Source organism: Equus przewalskii, chromosome 2 (genome assembly GCF_037783145.1).
Source record: "Equus przewalskii isolate Varuska chromosome 2, EquPr2, whole genome shotgun sequence".
Taxonomy (NCBI): Eukaryota; Metazoa; Chordata; class Mammalia; order Perissodactyla; family Equidae; genus Equus; species Equus przewalskii.
This window is the reverse complement of record NC_091832.1, coordinates 89,664,006-89,684,803: the sequence shown is the minus strand read 5'-3', so window position 1 is coordinate 89,684,803 and position 20,798 is coordinate 89,664,006. Positions and strand designations below refer to the sequence as shown.

At 35.4% G+C, this 20,798-nt stretch overlaps 1 protein-coding gene across 35 annotated transcripts in view; it reads right to left on the bottom strand.

Moving 5' to 3' along the window:
• Positions 1–12,020: 12,020 nt before the first annotated feature.
• INPP4B (inositol polyphosphate-4-phosphatase type II B) overlaps positions 12,021–20,798 on the bottom strand; it is a 747,875-nt gene continuing 739,097 nt past the window's right edge. For 13 of the 35 annotated variants that reach the window (XM_070608970.1, XM_070608973.1, XM_070608972.1 and 10 more), the window contains one exon: positions 18,047–19,430. In XM_070608970.1, the coding sequence (XP_070465071.1) occupies positions 19,256–19,430 (175 nt within the window). In that variant the 3' untranslated portion in view covers positions 18,047–19,255. Of the gene's footprint in view, positions 19,431–20,798 lie in introns of all 35 variants that reach the window. The other 22 variants (XM_070608975.1, XM_070608976.1, XM_070608981.1 and 19 more) reach the window with 5 other exon arrangements.

Here is a 20,798-nt window from a genome sequence, read left to right as displayed (position 1 = left end):
TTCATTCTCAATTTTATTTCCCATACCAGGTTATATCCATCCACATCGGCCCAAGTAGCATAAGATTCTGTAATAAGATTAAAAACAATGTAAAAGGGAACCAATATAAAATTTCAACAAATAAAGACGCCTAAATTTATTCACGTTAGTAAATTCCAGGGGAGATTTGAAATCTGCAGACTAAGTCCTTCTGTAAGTTACAATGCTAACATGTCAAATTCCAAAAGAATTTTAAAGTGAAAATTCAGATTGTTTTGTCCTTATGAGTTACAAATCCAGGGTTGTTTAGGACATCACCAATTCCTTACTGTGCTCAGTCTCAGGCTGAGGGGTCAACGTGTCTGGGCAGAGTTGTGGTTTCTTCAGCAGCTGCAGTCTACACTGTCATTGGCACGGCGTAGTGTTTTCCCAGCCCTGGAAGTTTATTAGTTTAATGCCAGATCTATTCACTCCTCACATTTAAAGTTTCCAGAGAATTAACAGGAGATGTGTATACAATTGTCGGTGACATGACCTTCGTTTAAAAAACAAGCTATTCCCAGCCCTTAAGGCAGAATTCAGTACTTAGTGTTGCCAAAAACCATACAGAAACTCAAACGGCATTTAAAAAAATAAGATAAATGATGAAAATCTTATTGATTTTAGTCTAACCAGGATGGCCATTAATGTTGATTTTCTGAAGTTCATGATTTATGAAGTTAAACTCAATTAGCTGAAATCTTTTAAAGAACGGTTACCAGATCTCGTTATAAGATTACTACATCTGGGGGAAAGATTTGCCACCGTACCCTTTTTCTCCTCTCTCAGAGAGTGACATTTGACACATTGCTATAGTTTTACAATTGTTTTCCCTTTTACATGAATTTTAGTTTTTAGAGCAGTTTTAGGTTCACAGCAAAACTGAGTGGAAAGTACAGAGATTTACCATATACCTCCTGCCTCCCCACATGCACAGCCTCACCCGTAATCAACAATGCTCACCAGAGTGGTACATTTGTACAACTGATGAACCGACATTGACACACCATTATCACCCAAAGTCCATGGTTTACATTAGCATTCAATCTTGGTGTTGTGCCTTCTTTGGATTTGACAAACGTACAATGGCATATAGCCACCATTACTGTGTCATACAGAAGAGTCTCATTGCCCTAAAACCCTCTGTGCTCCCTCTCTCCTGCCTAACAGCTGGCAGTCACTGAACTTTGTCTCTGTAGTTTTATCTTTTCCAGAATGTCAAACATTGTAATCGTACAGTTTGTAACCTTTTCAGAAGAACTTCTTTCACTTAGTAACAGGCATTTAAGCTTCCTCCATGTCCTTTCGTGGCTTGATAGCTCATTTCTTCTTAGTTTTACAAATTAAAAAATTACAATGTTTGTGGTTCTTAAGACCTGGTCGTATGTGAAGTGGCCCTTTTCCATACAGCCTATTTGAAAGTTCTTCATTTCTATTGTTTTTTGCCTTGAGGCACTGTTGTCTGGGACACCGAATTGCACTGAGCTTGTCATTACTTCCACCCTTTTATAAGCGCAGGCATTTTGAGCACTGCTTCAAGATGATGGTGGCCACACCTCTTGCTATACAATCATTCCCTCACCCCCATGTTTGTTTTAGTTGAAACATCACCCTCAGAAAATCCCTGAGCTGAAGCACCAACATCTTGTGCTTAGGGTGAACCATACCTCTGCTGTGAGCTCCTGTACAATTGGGCAGTAAAAGTCTTAATCCATGGCTGTAGCTTACGTCAATAACTTTCAGAGCCAATAACTTTCACATGGCAGTGGGTGACTCTTTTGTTCTTTCCCTTTTAAAATAAATAACGTATTTTAGAAAAGCCCATAAATCATAACAATAAAGTTTAATGATTTATCCCAAAGTGAATACGTCCATGTTATTACTACCCCTATTACTGCCATGCCAGAAGTCATCCCTCTAACCCTTCCCGTTACTGCTCGTTTCTCCTCCCCAAAATAACCACTATTTTAACTTTTGGCACCATAGACTCATTTTTTGTCTATTTGAATGTTTATAAATTGAAGTATCTGTTATTTTTGTGTCTTACTTCTTCCACAAAAATTATGTTTGAGCAATTCGTATATGTTTTTATATGTAGCATTAGTTTATTCTTTTTCATTATTGTATATAATTTCAAAATTAATCAGTTCTACTATTGATGGGCTTCTGAGTTATTTACTGTTTTGGCACGTTATGAATAATACTCCTAAAAGCATTCTTATAAATGTTTTGGAAGCACATATGTAGGCATTATACATTTCTATTGGATATATACCCAGGATCACTGGCATACATGGTGTATTTGACACCAGGGCAAATCGTATTTTAATAAACCTCCCCCCACTACAATAAAATTATTTTCAGTAATAATAAGGTAAAAATAACACACATTATTATCTTTGTTTGCTCTTTACCTTTAAAACTAGCAATTAATAGTTGAAAAAACAATAAATTTCAATTTTAAAGATTTCTTAATTTTAGTAAAATATTACATATGTGAACAACAAATTGCACTTTCAAAACAAAAATAGTATTCCTTTCAGATCACACTATTTTAATGTTTTAAATTTTAAAAACAAGAATTTCAAGAGGTTCTGTAGAGTAAAAGAATTGCGGTGACTCAAGTTTCATTTTTGTCTTTATAATCACTTCACCATCACTGCAATCATTGCTTGTTTTGAATCTAATATCTTTGCGCAGGAAGATATAGCATAACAGGAATTTGTGACACAAATTTTTATAATTCGGAACTGTAAAGAACTTAATCTTAAAATGAAAACATGCAAATGAGTTGACATTTATTAAAGGGTAAATAGTAAAAATGTGCTGATTTGAAGCTGACATATATATTATTAAAACTCAATATTAGCTGTGTCAATTTTTTAGAATTTAAACCCAGATAAGACTTTTTGGGGAAGAGTATTTGCCCATTGGCATTGTTTACAATTTCTAGGGCAGAGTCATAATAAAATTCAGACCATCTTTTAGTCACTTTTTTCAGTTTTTATGTTGTAAAATTCTCTACAGACCAGGCGTAGTACTCTAATTTCCTTCCTGGGACAGATTTCTCCCACCACCCCGACCTTGGTATGTCACTGTCTAGGAGTAGAATGGCTGGTCATGGGGTATGCATATGTTGAAGGTAGTAGACACTGCCTAGTTTTCAGAGTCAATACAGTAATTTACAATTCTCCTACCAGTATATGTGATTTCCAGCTGTTCCTTATTTTATTACTAGTGCATGATCTGTCAGGTTTTCAATGTTAACCATTCTGATAAGTGTATATGGTTTCTCAATATGGTTTTAATTTGTATTTGCCAAATGACTAAGGAAGATAAGCACTGTCCATATTTTTGGATATCTTCTTTTGTAAAGTGTCTGTTCAAGTCTTTTGACCTCTAATTGAATTATCTGATATGTTTTCTTTTAATGATTTGTAGAAGTTATCTACATATTCCGGATACAAGTACTTTGCTGGTTAGAAATATTGTAGATATCTTCTCTTATTCTAAGTTATTTCTTTACTCTCTTGATGTCATTTGCTCACTACAAGTTACTCATTTTAAAATGATTATAAGTTATTAATATTTTTTTCTGTGGTTAGTGCTTTCGTGCTCTGTTAAGAAGTTCTTTATTTTAGTAAAGTCTAATTTATCCATGTTTTCTTTGAAGGTTAGGGCTATTGTGTCCTGTTTGAGAAATCTTTACCTACCAATGGTCATAAAGATAATCTTTATTATTATATAGATGCTTTAATGCTTTACCTATTATGTGAAGACTTAAAATCTTCCTGGAATTGATTTTTTTTTTAATGTGGAGTAAGGCAGGGGTCCACCCACGGATATAGAATTGCCTTAGCACCATTTAGTCAATATACCGTCTCTTCCCTATTGCTCTTCAGTGTCACATTTGTCACAAATCAAGTAACTGAATACGTGTAGGTTGGTTTCTGGACTTTCGATTCTATGTCATTGTTCTTGTCATCTAAACTTGTAATAATGCTTAATTAGCTTCCCTTTGTGTTTAGTCTGTATATCTCATTGTGGGAGTGCTACAGATTTGCTCTCCTTATTCAAGCTTGCCTTGATTATATGGTACTCTTTGCATTTCTATATAAATTTTGGAATAAACTCATCAATTTTCACCAAAATAACCTGCTAGTATTTTGCTTGGGATTGCTTTGAATCTATAGATCAATCTGGGAAGAATTGGCTTCTTTATCTTATTGTGTTTTAGGATCCATGATAGGATATATCTTCCATTTATTTAAATATTCTGTAATTTCTCTCACTAATGCTTTATAATTTTCTGCATTGAGGTCTTGTGCATTTTTTGTGAAATTGATTTTATTGCATTTGATATTTTTATGATTTAAAAAAATTTTACTTTCTAATTCTTCACAAACTAGTACATGGAAATACAATTGTTTTCTCTATGCTTCTCTGATATTTAATGACTAGCTAAATTCATTTCTTAATTCTAATATTTTATCTCTAATTTAAAGAATTCCACATAAAAAGCCATGTTGCCTGTGTATGATGAGTTTCATTTCATCTTTTACAATTAGCATATCTATATAAATATACAGTGTATACTCTTACTTTTTCTGGTTTCTTACACTCAACATAATTATTTTGAGATTCATTCACATCCTTGTCAACACTTGGTATAGTAAATCTTTTCAATTTTTGCCATTCTAGTAGGTATGGAGTGATATCTCTTTGCGGTTTTAATTTGCTTTTTATTTTTAAATTTTAATTAATTTAAAAATTGAAACACAATCTAAAAAAATGACATAGTAAAATTCACTCTTCATTTTATACAGATTATGGATTTTAATAAAGGAATGGAGTATATACCACCACAATCAAGGTATAGTTCAATTTAATCATCTCCAAAAATTTCCTCATGCTAGCCCTTTGCAGTCAGCTCCTCCTCTAACACACAATTCTTGGCAACCACTGACCTGTTCTGTTTCTATAATTTTCCTTTTCCAAAATGCCATACAAATGGAAGCATACAGTATGTGGTCTTTTGGTTCTGACTATTTTTGCCTAGGAAAATGAATTTGAGATGCACCAATATTATATAAACAGTTCATTTTTTTTGTGTCACTGAGTAATAATCCAATGTAGAGAAGTATCACAGTTTCTTTATCCATTCCGGTGATTGAAGGACATTTGAATTGTTTCCAGGTTTGGGCAGCTGTAAATAAAATTTTCATAAATATTTGTACAGGTTTCTATATGAACATGCATTTTCATTTTTCTTGGGTAAATACCTAAGAGTGAGATGGTTGGCTTACATAGTAAACATGTGTTAATTTTATAAGAAATTGTCAAACTGTTTTCCAAAGAAGCTGTATCATATTGCATCCCCACCAGCAGCAAGGATGAGTCCCAGTTGCTCCACATCCTCAAGCGGTATTTCATGGTGGTTTTAACTTACGTTTCCTTACTGACTGATCATGTTGAGCATCTTTTCATATGTTTATTTGCCAACCATATATCTTCTTTGGTAACATATCTATTCAAATCTTTTGCTCCTGATTTTTTTTTTAATTTAGTAGTTTGTTTTCTTATTGTTGAGTATTGAGAGTTATTTATATTTTTAGATAAAAATCCTTTGCTGGCTATGTAATTTGTACATGTTTCCTCCAGTATGTCGTTAGGATTTTACTTCTCTTGACAATGTTAAATGAATAGCAGAAGTTTCTGATTTCAATAAAGTTCAATTCATCCATTCTTTTATGACTCATACTTTTGATGTTATATATAAGAACTCTTTGCCTAACCCAAGGTCAAAAAATTTACCATGTTTTCCTCTAGAAGTTTCATAGTATTATGTTTTATATTTACACTGTAATTGTTTAAATTGTAATTTATATTGTAATTGTGAATTGTTGTACAAGCTTTGAGGTATTCATGAAGATGTACTTTTGCATATGAACATCCAATTGTTCCAGAAACATTTGTTGAAACAGCTGTTCTTGTATTCATTGACTTACCTTTTTACCTTTGGAAATAATACATTGTATTACACTTAAATTGAGTATTGTTAGAAATAAAGACATAAAACTAATTTTTAAAATTGACCTTGAGGTCTGAAACTTTGTTAAACTCATTTATTCTAATTTTTATGAAAATTTGACTAGATTTTCTACATAGTTGATCATGTTGTCTACAGACAAAGATGGTTTTACATCTTCCTTTTGAATTTGAGTGCCTTTTATTTATTTTTTTTGCCTTACTGATCTGACTAGAACCTTCAGTACAATCTACAGAAGTGCTAGGAGCAGACATCTTTGTTTCATTCCTGATCTCATAGAGAAAGAATTCAGTCTTTCACCATTAAGTAAAGATTTTGTGTAGATGCTCTTCATCAGTTGAGAAATTTCCCTTTTACTCCTAGTTTTCTGGTTTTTTTTTTTCAGGGATGAGTTTTGGACTCTAACACATTTTATGCATCTATAGAGATGATCATATAATTTTCCTTTTCTAGTTTGTGAATGTGATGAATTATATTGATTTATTTTGAAATGTTAAACCATGTTATTCCTGTGATAACTCTCACTTGAATTAGGTTGGCTAAAATTTTGTTTAGAATTTTTGCATCATTTCATAAGTGATATTGGTCAGCAGTTTTCTTTCCTTGTTGTTGTCTAGTTTTGATATCGGGGTAATACTGGACTCATGGAATGAAATCTTCCCTCCTATTCAATTTTCTATAAGAAAATGTCATAGGTAGGCAAATATCAAAAAAAAAAAAAAAAAGGAAGAAATATAGTAGCTAAACTATCTGTGTCCAGTTGTGTCCACAATCACCAAGCAAATAAGTCACTGAGTGAATGGCAAGTTGTATAATGTGTCTTGGGAGAACACAAACATTATCCTAGAGGATGTTCTTCACTTAAAAACAGGAAACAAAGGTGAAAGGATGTTTATCCCTCTATTTTATTTCTCTTTAAAAAGGAAATAAATTCAAGCCTATATTTCTCTTTAGGAGTAAATCAGGGACCTCTGAAATCAAACCCCTTTCTAGAGGCAATGCATACTTCAGAGAACCTTTCATTCCAGTGGATTCAATACTTATTCACAAAGCTAACTAGGGACAGGCATAACGTTAAGCTATCTTCAGTTTACATATGGGAACATGGAAAACACTAACAATGAACTGATTTTCTCAGAGTTAATGGCAAATCCAGACAAAATTAGAAAAATAAAAATACTACTCTCACTGTAGTATTGCAGCTGTTTCCTTAGTTACACTTATTTCAGTGAAATTACTTTTCATTTTTATCTTACTAGAGACTTTAGAGTCTAACTAAATAAAATGCAGTTCTACAGTGAAGTAAATCTTATGAAAATTGGACTGCTTTTATTATAGTTCAACCTCTTAATGTTAGAGCTCGTGAGGGCTTGGTCTCAGGCTTTTTTCTCACTACACTCACTCCTCAGAGGAAGTGGATGTCCGTTTTTCCCATGTCTTTTTCTTTTTGGAATTGCTCTTTCTCAATGCCATATAATGTGGGGGAGCTGCCATTCCAAGTGCCCACTTCATCCACCATTGAGGTGCAGGGGTGGTCCGAACTGGTCCCTCAGAGTCTCCTTCCAGGACACAGTGACTGAACAGAATCCTTTTGAGGATTGATATGGTTGCTGGGAGAGAGAGGATCTGTGTTTTCTTATAAGACATAAGCTGAAAGTACCATGTAACCCTGGAACGAGCAGAGACTATCTGAAAAATTACACTAAGACAGAGGAAAGAATAGTCAAAAGAAAAAAAAAAGAAAATAGAGGCGAGACAGCAATAGAGAGGGAGAAAACTGATATCGTCATTTAAACATGAGGCAATAGATGTGCCGAAAGCTCAATCCTTGCTCTTTTTCAGTTTATGAGACAAGAAATTGCCTTTTTGTTTAAGCTAGTTAAGTGTTCACTTTCAGCCAACAAGTGCTGACTCCTGGTCTAGGTGTTTTTATTCATTGACACGTGCTGTCAGCTTACACTGCTCTGTTCCCACTTCAGTCTTCCCTGAACCCGAGATTCATTTCTATGAATATCCCTGAGTTTCTGCCTGGATTAGATGACTTTGGCAGCTGAACCTACATGTTCCAAGCCAAGCAACTGGTTTCCCATCAAACCTAGTCCTGCCTTCCTCTCCTGCATCTCAGTATGTTACCACCACTTTTCAGTAATTCAAGTCAGAAATGAAACTCACCTTAATTAGTAGCTCCCTCTCTCTCTCCCCGACCACCAACCCATCAGAAAGTCCTGCCTTTCTTACTCCCCACATATTACAGGAGTCTCCATTTCTCTTTATGTTTACTGTCTTAACTCCAGTCCCTTGCCATCTCTCACTGTACTGCAATATTCTTCCAACTGCCTTACCACTCTCAGTTTTGATTCCCTACAATCCAGCCTCCACACAGCACCTGGAGTGACCCTTTAAAAAATATAAGCTAGGTCACTTTAGTCCCCTGCTTGGAATCTCGTAATTGCTTCCAATTGCACATAAAATAAAGCCTGACTTCCTTCCTGGTCTACAAAGCTTTTTCTAATATCATCCCTCCTCCCCTGTCCCCCAGCAGCCCCATACTCTGTGGCCCATGCACTGGCCCCACAAACAATGTCCCTGTTTGTCCTCTCTCTTCCTTTGGCTGGATGATGCTCCTCGTTTAGAGCTCTGTCTAAATGACATCTCCTCAGAGAGACCACCGTGACTACTCTTTGTGAAACAGGGAACCCTCGATGTGCTCTATGGCTCTCTGCTAAAGCTTATAGATCATTTACTTCATATCACACATTTTAATTAATAATTGTTATTTAGTTGATTTTCTTTTTGTCTGCCTCTGTCACTCGACTGTGAGCCCTGTGAATGAAGAACCATGCCTCTTGTCTACTGCTAACACCCTGTGTCTAACCACCTGCCAGTTACATGGAGACTCAGAAGAATCTGCTGAATGAATGAAAGAATAAACAGATGAATGTAAAATGAATGAATGCGTTATACAGGTACAATACAGAAGAGTGAGAACAATGCAGACTAATTCCACTTAGAGCGATGTGGGCAGATCACTTTGGAAAGAAAAGCATACGAGTTAAACCTTAAGCAAGAGATTTGGGGATGGTGGGAAGAGAGGAAACAGCCTCAGAGAAAACCTGGAGATAATTTGGGTGTGTGAGTCTGTGTGTGTGTGTGTGTGTGTGTGTTTACAGGACATGCACTGTGTACACAGACTCCTAGTGTAAATATGTATAGAGGATAGAACTTCAGAGATAGAAAATAAGCCCTGAGAAGGTAAGGCCAAATTGTGGATTTCATCGAATATCGAACTTCAGTTAGTTTGGACAGAACTATAGTTATGAGGGTAATATACAATGCGTGTGCAGGAAATAGCTGTAGCAATGAAAGGGGAAAGTAACAGATACGTGGTGATATGGTGGTAAAATTTACAGATCTTAGTGACAAATGGAATATTATACGTCAACAGAAATGGAGGAGTTAAAGCTGATTCAAGCTTGTGAACCGGTGTGACTAACATATGGATTCCATTAACAAAGACAGGAAACCTAGGAGGGCTGTGTGTGAATTGGGAGAAGAACAATGAAATCATGAATATCTTCAAACATATACATTCACAAATAGCCAGCAGATACCTGGAAAGATGGTGCTGGTGCCCAGCTAAAAAGAAATCAAAGATAAATAAGTTAATCAGCAACAAATACCAAAAACTTTATTGAATATGTCCTATAGGCTGAGGGCATCAGTGAGGGCTCAGTGCAGGAATGAGAATCCGGTCATTTCGAGCAGAAAATAGTTGAGTTCATGTAATAGGGGGAACCTGATGTTTATACAATCAATGGAAAGACTGGAGGAACTTCATGTCAGAAGTGGACCCTTATCAGGCTTCTGACTTCAAGCACCTCTAATCCAGTTTTCAGGAACTCCTACTGCCACTCACAAGAGGGAAAATGCTGCTGCTATGGCTTCCACCGTGCTGAAGTCACAGCCACCTCCACTAGCAAACTGGGGAATTGACAATAGATATGAGAGTCCGACTGCTGCTTCCCCTCTACTGCAATATGGCTGTCTGCCCATTCTGGTACAGAAGGGGTGAATGCCTTCTACTCCTTGCTATCTTCCTTCTTCCTTTCAAATACGGTATAGGGGGGTCTCATTGGCAGAACCTATATGATATCCAAAACTTTCATGGTAAGTGTACCAAGAAAATGTAGTTTTCAGTCTGCCAACTCTTAAGTTCCAGGTAATGGGACTTCAGGGGCCTAAACTATGATGGCAATGGATGCTGAGTGCCAACAGATAAGACAGCACAATGGGCATTGGGCAAAGGGCTATGCATACATTTCTCACTTACTTTTCATCAAGAAAAACTGAATTAAGTCATACTATTAACCTCATTTTACAGACAAGAAAATATTAGGTAACTGGACATATGTCCTCATCTAGTGAATTCTGGGAACCACGATTTGCATCCAGGCATTCTAACTCAAAAGCTCACATTCCTTAGGTCAGTACTGGAGTTTTCTCCTTGGAAACAATAGCTGAAGACCTCAAAGGAAAGCATATCCAACAAGAAGAGAAGAATACTGAGTCTAGACTTTTGGGCAACTCCTAAATGTAAGAAGCAGGCAGAGGAAGGAGAAGCAGTAGCTGAGAGACTACAGAGTGTTTAGAGAGGAATCAGATGTTAGAAGAGTGCAGCACAAAGTCAAAGTCAAAGGAGGTGAATTATCACCAAGGAGGTGGTTGTTTATGGTCAATTGGCTTAGAAACTGAGAAGCCATCATACTACGCAAAAAGCAGATCATTATCATCATTGCTGTTATTTAATTCTGAAACTAAGGGCTATAGTGACAAAGTTGGATGGATTAGGAGGTAGAAGGGAGCTTTTAATAGTTGAGTACCATATTCCTGGTATTCTACCCAAAAGTGCTTTCTCCCATCCCCTGCCCCTTTTCACTTAGCATTTATTTAAAAACTTATTGAGTTACCCTTACTCATCAGGATCATTGCAAGAACACTCAGTGTTTGTTACATGGAGCCATAGAATCATGCCCATGTGGCTACTTTGGCTTAGAATTGATGCTGGCTTCACATGCTCCAACTACATCCACCACCTTCCTGATCCCACTCTCTGGAGATATCACTATATAGCCCTGGAACAAATTTCCTGAGTCCCTTGTTGTACTCTGACTTTGAATGGGACTGTCACTCCCTTATAACACTTAAACTTTGAATGGATATTTAATATAACAGAGTACTACCATTTTACTCTTGCTGTCCCTCTGGTTTTACGGCAGGAAGCATTTTGCTATAATTCACTACGCATTGTTTCACTATGGGGCTGCTTATAACCTTGCTCCTGCTCAGATGAAGAAACACACATTAGTATCAACATATATTGATGATGATGACGTTACAGAAGAGGAATGTTTCTTGCTGCAAGATCAGATATGTTCTTGAAATTCTCCAGATGGCAAAACTTCATTCCTTTTTTACCTGCAAGCAGGGGTCTCATTTGGTTAATTCTTTTGCAACAAGATCTAATTAAAACTCTTTGGGATTTGCCTTCTACTATCAGGTGCTATATTGAATTATAAATGATAAGATCCAAATACCTACATGGAAAAATTGTCTCCAGTGCTCAAATGACTCTACATGTATTCTGGACTACAAAGATCAGTGATTTGCCCAAGGTTGAAGCACTGACATCTGGTTCTTGAACCTTTTTTAAAATCGTGGTTGATCTTGCTCCCGCAGAATAACAACTCTGAAAGGTGCATTCTGCTAGTGAATATGAGACTAACATGATATCAACGTAAAACTTGCACTGTAATTGTGGTCCAGCATAAAATTAGTCTGTTCTCTTTGACATATTGTTTAGCCTGCCCTTCTAATATTTTAACTAATGTTTAGACATTGCTATACTGATGAAAATGAAAAAAATATATATAATAGGGAGAAAAAGACAGAAACATAAAAAATAAAAATCACATTTATTTAAACAAAAATATACACACAATGTACAATGAATATGGTTTACACAGAACAATAAAACAAAATGATATTTCTTCAAATGCCAATATAAGATTATCTAACCTATTTGTGCCTCATTTTCTAGGAATACAAATTATTGGTTTATGTAGAATATAAATTTAACATAAAAAAAGCCACAAATCCCAATGTTTCAGATAAGTACCACAAGAATCTGAAAATTAGGTGTTAGATTAAATAAAATAAAATATTCACATGAGAAATATATGTGTACAAATGATTGCACGTGTGCAGAGAAATGGGAGTGTCTATATAGTCATAGACAAATGGAGTCTGCCTTTTAAAGGTTTGAAAGTTCTTTGACATGAAATATTTTTTAATATTGGTAGTGATAGCATCATAAGAACTATATAGATAATACAGCAATCTTGCCAATATTTGAGTCAATATCGCCTCCTAGTCAATGAAACAACACCAAGTCATCATTAAAGATGTATGGTTGGATTGTGCCCTTTTATGACCTTGGAGTAAGTAATTTAGATGATTTTAGGAAGATTGTGAATGTGTATGAAAGTGCAACATATTCTTAAAGAGCTATATTTTCTAAAAGATAAGCAAGATATGGTTTCAGGCAACATGACTTGTATGCGGTCTTCTCTCCCTTGACATTCACACTCTCTGGGTACTATACTTCATTGTGAGCCTTTTTTTCCTTTTTTAATTTAAAAATATAAATAGTCATGTAATCTATAAAAAATTCAAACTCAGGAGAGCTGATTACATGTTCATTTTTTTTGTTGGTTAATATTACCTTACAATTTTTTCCAACTCCTTGTTACTAAAAGTCAGATATGATTTTTCTTTGACATCAAAAACGCTTTAGACTTTCTCTGACTTGCTTAGAAATAAAATTCAAAGAGTGTTTCATCTGCACTATGACTCAGAAAGTAAAAATCCAAACTCTTATACCTCAACTCAATAACTAATTGGCCTGCAATATTTTATCTAAAACATTAATTTCATTTTCTGTTCTTAAAGGCAGTTATTATTTGTAGCATCTGTTTGGAGAGGAAGTTCTAACTTAAAACAACCAAAGAAACAAAAGATATAATATATTGGACTTGCTTTACAATGCAACGGAAAATAAATATGGGGGTAAAAAGCATAGCTTTTGCAGATTGCAGCTGGGCTAAATGAACGTGAATTCACACACTAAACTGTCAATCAACTACACAACTCTCAGCAAATCATTCTCTTCAGTAGTGCATAATTTCTAAACCTTCCAGCTATTAGGGATGCTTTGCGTTCAATATGTTCATTTCCCTCTGTAACTGTTGATTATAGTTTTTCACAGCTCAGTTTCTTAAATCTGTGATAAAAGTTAATTTATTTCCTAGAGGATTACAAAAGACGCCCTTTATATTGAACTGAACAATTGATAGGCCATCCTGTTTGGAAATCAAACACCTAAAACATCTGTGTTGATTTAGCATACTGCCAGAGTTTAATTTGCTTAATCTAACAGTTTGGGTTCCAATTGAGCCATATTTACTAGAATTGGCACACAGTAATATGTTACTGTTTTTAGTGCTTTTAGCAAATACTAAAATTATAAACTTAAAAAATTGATACTGAAGCACATTTTCAGTAATACTCTAATTAGGCTGACATTTCCCTGAATTTAGCCCGGAGTTGTTATTGCTTACACTAAAGCTCCATTGCTAAGATTTCCCTTGCCAAACATCATAGAGAGATACATTTTTAAGTGCATCTCTATGATTAAATAAATTATGAATAAAATATAAACATCAAATATTACTTATAGACTAATAAGAGTCTTTAAAGAGGGTAAAAAGCAAAAGAAAATTGCACCCATCTGAAGATAAGTGATTGCATTTAATGTCATTTTAATAATTTGATCCTGCTTCCAATTGTTTGTTATTTTCTGGAGAAAAAATGATGGTGGCATTCAGTTGTGTGCCAGTAAATGTTTATCCACTGGCTTTCCAGGAATTAAAAACCCTGATTTGTAGCATTTGGCAGTTTCTGTGGTGTAAATACTCCCACTGGGGTCAATTTCAAGCTACCAACGTGATGTTACCGAAGGTGGAGCCAGGAAGATATGCACAGTAATGCATCTCTATAATATACTATTTCAATTGTACAGATACAATTAACACAAATAACCTCAAGAACATAGAAAATTTGTAAAAGGTAGTAAAATAGGAAGTAGTAAGTTTTATCTTTGCTTTAATAAAATTTATTCAATTTTATTTCATAATTTAATATTTAACCATAGTTGTGTTTTACTACTGGCTTACAAAATTGCTGAAAATTTAATGATTAACTCTCATGAGTAAACGTGAGCCCGTTCCAGCATGTGACCCGTATCGTCTTTTCCTGGCACATATCAAAATTTACATTGGGGGGGATTTGGTTTGCTTAGGAAGAAAAGCATTACTGTATACAAATCTTTTTCTTTTATACCTTGAATCTTATTTTATGCCAAATACCAATCTTACTTGAGGAAAAAAAAATGGGAAGCATCCTCCATCTAGATGCTAGCTTTTATGACTTGAGGGTTCTTTAGAAGAGTGTTAGTCTTATAAAGCAAGGACTGAAGGTTAGGTATATGACAGGCTGCTCTAACTGGGTGCTTGGTTATTTTACCACAATTTGTCAGCTGGATCAAATGGTTGCTCTGACTCACTGGATTATTAGACTGACCAAACTATTTACATTGAAAGATTGTTTTGGCAGAGTGTAGACAAACCCAAGGTGATATTTACAAGAAGAAAACAACCGCATAAATGAATGGGTGTGTCTCAGGGTGGTTCTGCTTCAATCAAATATTTTAAACTTTTATGTTCAGCTGCTTTATGGACCATTTCCTGGTCCTGGATCTTTTGTCACCGGGTCAAAGGTAATCATGATTCCACCTTCCCTTGTTTTAAAATATATTTTCTGTAAGACTCTGCAATTGGCTAATACAGAATTGATAACTACATTTGATAATATTAGAGGGGCAATGTTTTTGAGGAAAAACACTTGTTTGGAAATGTCATTTTCTTGGTTCAGTTTCTGGCTCAACATGATCTCCTACAATAGGCCGGCTGGTGTGTCTTTAAACAAAAATACAGATAGAAAAGCATGACTGAGGCTGTGTTTGTACAAAGGAGATTTTCAAATTTTTTGTATAACATTGGTTCTTGGATTTAGAAAGCCTTAACAACTTAAGAAATAGTGAAGATGCTTTCGAAGGATACTTGGAACATCTCTCAGGAAAGGAGCAATATTGTTGATATGAAACAGAAATTTTCTTAATGAAATCCACTTTTATTTTTTATTTATTTTTTGTGTGTGAGGAAGATTGACCCTGAGCTCACATCTGTTGCCAATCTCCCTCTTTCTGCTTGAGGAAGATTGTCACTGAGCTAAGATCTATGCCACTCTTCTTCTATTTCATGTGGGATGCCGCCACAGTGTGGCTTGACGAGCAGTGCAACGTCTGTGCTCAGGATCTGAACCTGCAAACCCTGGGCCTCTGAAGCAGAGCACATCAATTTAACCACCGTACCACTGGGCTGGGCCCTGATGAAATCCACTTTTAAAAGCATGCACAAATAGAGGCTTCCTATAGGGAAATACAGATGACTATGTCAATAATAAATAAAAACTTGTATGCATTTGTATTACAGTAAGTTCTATTCTATTGGACGTTTATATTAGCACTTACTAAAAAAGAAAAAAGGCTTTGAAATGTCTTCCAAAAATAGAAAACGTTATCGTTAGCTTTTTAGTTAATAAATATTTTTTCCATATTTAAGTCAAGAGCTTTCATTTCTAAAAATACAAATAAAAATTATTGTTTATAAGAGTATTTGCAGGATCATAAATCACTTAAGGTCTCTTGGAAGTCAGATTACCATTTGATATACTGAACGAGGCTTCATAATTATTCAAGAAAACCTGTGTCATCCCAGCCTCTTTACCTTAAATCCAATGGGATAACGAAAATAACCGCAAATCCTACCATTTTCAAATGAAATTGAACAATTCAAAGATTATATTTAATCATTGAAATGGAGAATGAGGTATAAAGGAGAACACTAAGATAACTTTGTCCATAAGTAGATCCACAATACACAGCATCTTTTTATTAAAAAGGCTGTAAATTGTTTGGCAATTGCCTTGAGTATAATGCCCACAAGTCATTTGCTGAAATAATAGATTGATAATTTTAGTATTAAAAGCCCCAAAGGGTTATCTAAAATTTGTAATAATTTGAAACACCCAACACAAGCCTAGAGATCTGTTTGGAACCCTAATTTCAAAAGGCATCTTAGTCAAAGAGCTATCATATTAGCTATGGAAAGCCCCATAATATCATCTGTTGAACGTGGCCATAGGTAAGGGATGTCTATGAAATAAGCCTCTGGCATTTCCAAGGAAAATTATGCTCTAGATGGCATGCTCCTCTGATGAGAAAGAAGAAAGAGTAAATTCTTAAAATTTGGAGAAAATAAATTTCATTTGTTCACACCTTTGTACTCTAAGCTTCAATTCCAGCAATAAATGCCAATTTCTATCTAATTAACTAGGATTCTCCCCTAATTTTCATGTATATTTAGCATGGCAATATGGAGAAGAGTCAAGCCACAGACAGGGAAGGTAAGAAGAGATTGTAACCACAATTCTAAAATTATCTCGCTGGGAGGTTAGGGGCATATTTTCCTTTGTGCCTTATTTACCCATTTATAATGGTGTTATACAAGATGATGTCTAAATTAACCTCTAATCTGGAATTTTAGAAAGCTTATGGGGTTATTTTATTGAGTAAGGACAAACTGGAAATTCAGGTTAACAGAAGTAACTGTTTTGGTCTATCATTAGTTGTGGTTGCACATGTTTTAAAATGTTTCTTCACATACACTAATCTACACCAGACAATGCATACTTACACTCTCTATATTCTGTGCCAAGATGACTGATAGAAAACATCTCAAAGCTATTTTACTGACTTTCATGAACTTGACTACATAAAGTTCAGGCTGATAGAATTTTTATCCTGGGCATCAACAGGCTGATCATCTTTAATTTCCTTCGCAGTCCCTCGCAGTCCCTCGCAATGTTTTGCCTATTATACCGTTCAACTTTTTCTATTGCCACTTCTACAACTGGGCCATACAACCCAAGTCAGAGTTTTGAAAAGATACCATGTTTTTGAAAAGTAACTTTACTGTTCATCTGCCTGTTTAGGAGGAGAAGTTACACCTCTGTTGGATGACACAAGTCTTTACAAGCACACTTGTAAATTGTTCCATAGTCAAGATCATGAGTTAACTCTACCTAATTTCAGTCCACTAGAAAAATACTTTTTAAATCCCACAGATGGGCTCTAAGGTTATGTGTGAGAAAGGCTGTGAAATAATATCTCCAAGTCTCTCTGCCCTTTACACTCTCCTATCTTCATTTCGGAGGGAGAGTGTCACTCTCTGAATCACCTCTAGTCCTCTTGTAGCAACCTGTGTTTTCTCAGGATGTCTTTCCTTAAAATACTTAATGAATGAAATTTACACTTTCCGAGCTGATCTCAACCAGCGGGGGTCGATACAAAGAAGCTTAGAACTAGAAACACAGTATTATTTTAGAATTATTTTAAATGGGTTTCTTTCAGAATAATATACTGATAACTAATTCAGTAATTTCTAGATTGGGGCACACATTCCTGATCACTTCCCTCCACAAATTTATGACAGTAAAAAAAAAATAAAAAGTTGGAGATTATCCAACTGGAGCGTATTTGTGTTTCTGTTTATTTACATGTTGGTAAACTTAGGTGTCAGCTTTTCCGTAAGTCCCCTCTGGAGGTCTGTAGTACTTGGGGAAAGCCATCAGCTGTAGCATGTTGAAAGCATACTTTCTGCATTTGATATTCTTCAGTACATTCTCTATGCGGCATCCTTCTCTGGTGAAAGGGGAAAAAGTACAACTTCATGAAACACAGAATAAAGAAATATGCTTTATTTGTTCAATGCAGAGTTGCAGCAACAGTCCAAGTAAAAATAACAAAGATTCAACTCTACATTTTTTTTTTTCACAAATGATGATACATCTTACAAAATTAAATCCTAGGCCAGGCCCAATACCATTATTGCCCACGGAAAGAGATGATTAAAGTCTCTTTGCTCTTAACAGATATTTAAGGTTTAATAAACTCTTTAAATATACTTTGCTCCACAATACAGCTTCACTTTAATTTCATAAATATATCTGCCTTCTTCTATCTTTTTCACAAATTAATTTCTCAGTCTCTTTAAAACACATTAAAATCTATATGTAGCCCTAAGGATGCAGATTCTAGGAATAAGGCATTTAATTGATTAAGTCTGGCCCTATAGATTTTTAAAGGAAAGTTTCATTTCTATTTTACTTAATTACTTTAGCTGTGCAACGAAGAGAAAAAAATGGCTTTCTGGACATCCTGGTCCAAGCCTCAGCTTTATGGAGGAAGAATGCTTGTGCACGGAAAGTACAAAAGTCACAGGTGCGGAAAACGGTGCCTCAAGACACAAACAAGACCTTGTTAAAAAGAATAGAAAAGTACTCTGAAAGCCAAATCAACCAAACAATAGTTCCAAACAGGTTAATTTAATTACAAAACATAAATAGCCATTCTCTCCATAAAGTTACTTGACAGAAAAGGGTTAATTGCGGCAAGGAAATAACATAACTAACAGGTTAAGAACTCAAACAGAAGGTTCTATCAGCTGATGGAAACAGTGACATTAGCACAGTGGAAACAAAGTCTGGAACCTCCCACATCTCTAGGACTTGTCTCAGGGTTTCAATGTGTTGTGCAAATTCAATCTGAATTTCTTTAATAACTTTAATGGGAAGAGGAACAGGAGGTGCAGAACTTCAAGCTTTCAGGATTCTGTTCTTTGTCTTATTCCAAAGACAGTAGTTTAAAAATTCTTCTCGAGCTGGTTAACAGTGGGAAACACTTTTCCATGAACAAAAGAGCAAAATAATTCACTTAATGCATAGTACTTCTCTTTTTAGATTTTTAGGAAAAACAAAGAAAACACTTACAGTTCAAACACTGGTTTTGTTTTTAAATTCTGTGAATCTGAAAATGTAGAAATATTACAGCATCGTCCCCATAATTTAAAGTCCATTGTCATTTGTAGAAAAGAAAGGAATACAACGTAAAACTTATTGGTATTTGGCTAACAGTAACGCAAGACTTAAAATAAGCCACACAACTAGCAGGTGTGAGCTGACAAGCAGCAAGGCGACAGGATAGAAGTGTCGAGAAGTTGGCTTGTTATCAGTTAGACAGCCTGTTTCAGGATCATCGGATTCATTCAGTGCTCCCTGGGTTTGTCTGCTGTTAAACAGGGCGGATTTAGGGGAGAAAAGAAAATAGTATAGCATTCACACAGTAAAGAAACTCAACCTTAAATATTCGGAAATACAACATAGTGTCTCATACAATACAGCTGTTTCAGATGAAGTTTTTATGCTAAACAGCCCCAAATGCATCCCGTATACTTTTTTCTGACTGTATAACATTGGCAAATGTATTAAAAAAGGAGATTCCTTAGAGAACATTATGATGATATTCACATGGGTTGAATCTGTATGTGCAAGGGAGAATCAAATAAGCATAAGAGCACCAATAAACAAGACCACGTGAATAAGACTAAAATACGGGTCAGCCCATAAAAAATAATCTGATAAATGCATCTTTGGAAAATGAAATGAGATACACAGTATGTAGTGAAGCAAATGGATCTGTCTGGCACATTTAAATACATGTCTCTTGGTATTGTACCTATATAATGCACTTAACATTATAAAAATGATTTATGGAAGTGGTCTGGTATTTAAAATGAATGAAACATCTGACATGTCATCCTTGCCAGCCATAAGATTAGTTTAACAAAACCCAACTCGGTGCCCTTCTGTTAACACAGCTCATAAATTATGTTTCCTCTTGCTCATTTTACTTAGATGAGGCCAAATCTATCTCCTATGGACTCCTGATCTTAAAAGAGATCCATATTTGCAGAACGACACTTTGGAAAATAAAAGATTGTAAATTTCCAGGTGGTGTATTTTCTGTGTATGTAAAAAATGGGCATTTGTAACTGGGCTTAAAAGCAGCTCCAATTATAGCAAATCTGAAACATGCCATAATGATATATGTTGAAAATAAAAATTCTTTTCTGTGGTATATTTCATCATTATTCAGAGTATTCGAATTTCGATCACACGCAGTTGTCAAGGGGTAGTTTGATCTTTATCACATCCTCGAGGTGTTGACGCAGAAAACTGGTTGTTGCTCAGTCTCATGAAGCGCCATGCAAAGGCAGCTTCTAAACAGGCATCTTAGCTTGCAGGGTCTCCTTCAACCAGTTGCAGCTCCTGAAAACCCCTATACAGAAATTTCTGACCAGGTCTTGACCACATTAGTGGCCACATTTGGACAAGCGGCAGTCATAACGACTTCAAACAGCAATCTGACTTCATTGAAAACACCAAAGCAATCACTCTGTGCTGTGCTCCGGTGCTCCCTTATTTTTTGGTAAGACCTAAGAACTACGGATCAAATGACAAAGTGAAATAGAAGCTTATCTGGAAAACAAATGGTTTATTGAGCAAAATGGAGGCTTATTTTAGACTGGCATAATTCCCATTGTCAATTGAACAAGAACTTTCTACTGCACATTAGGTGGGAAATATACAGTAGATT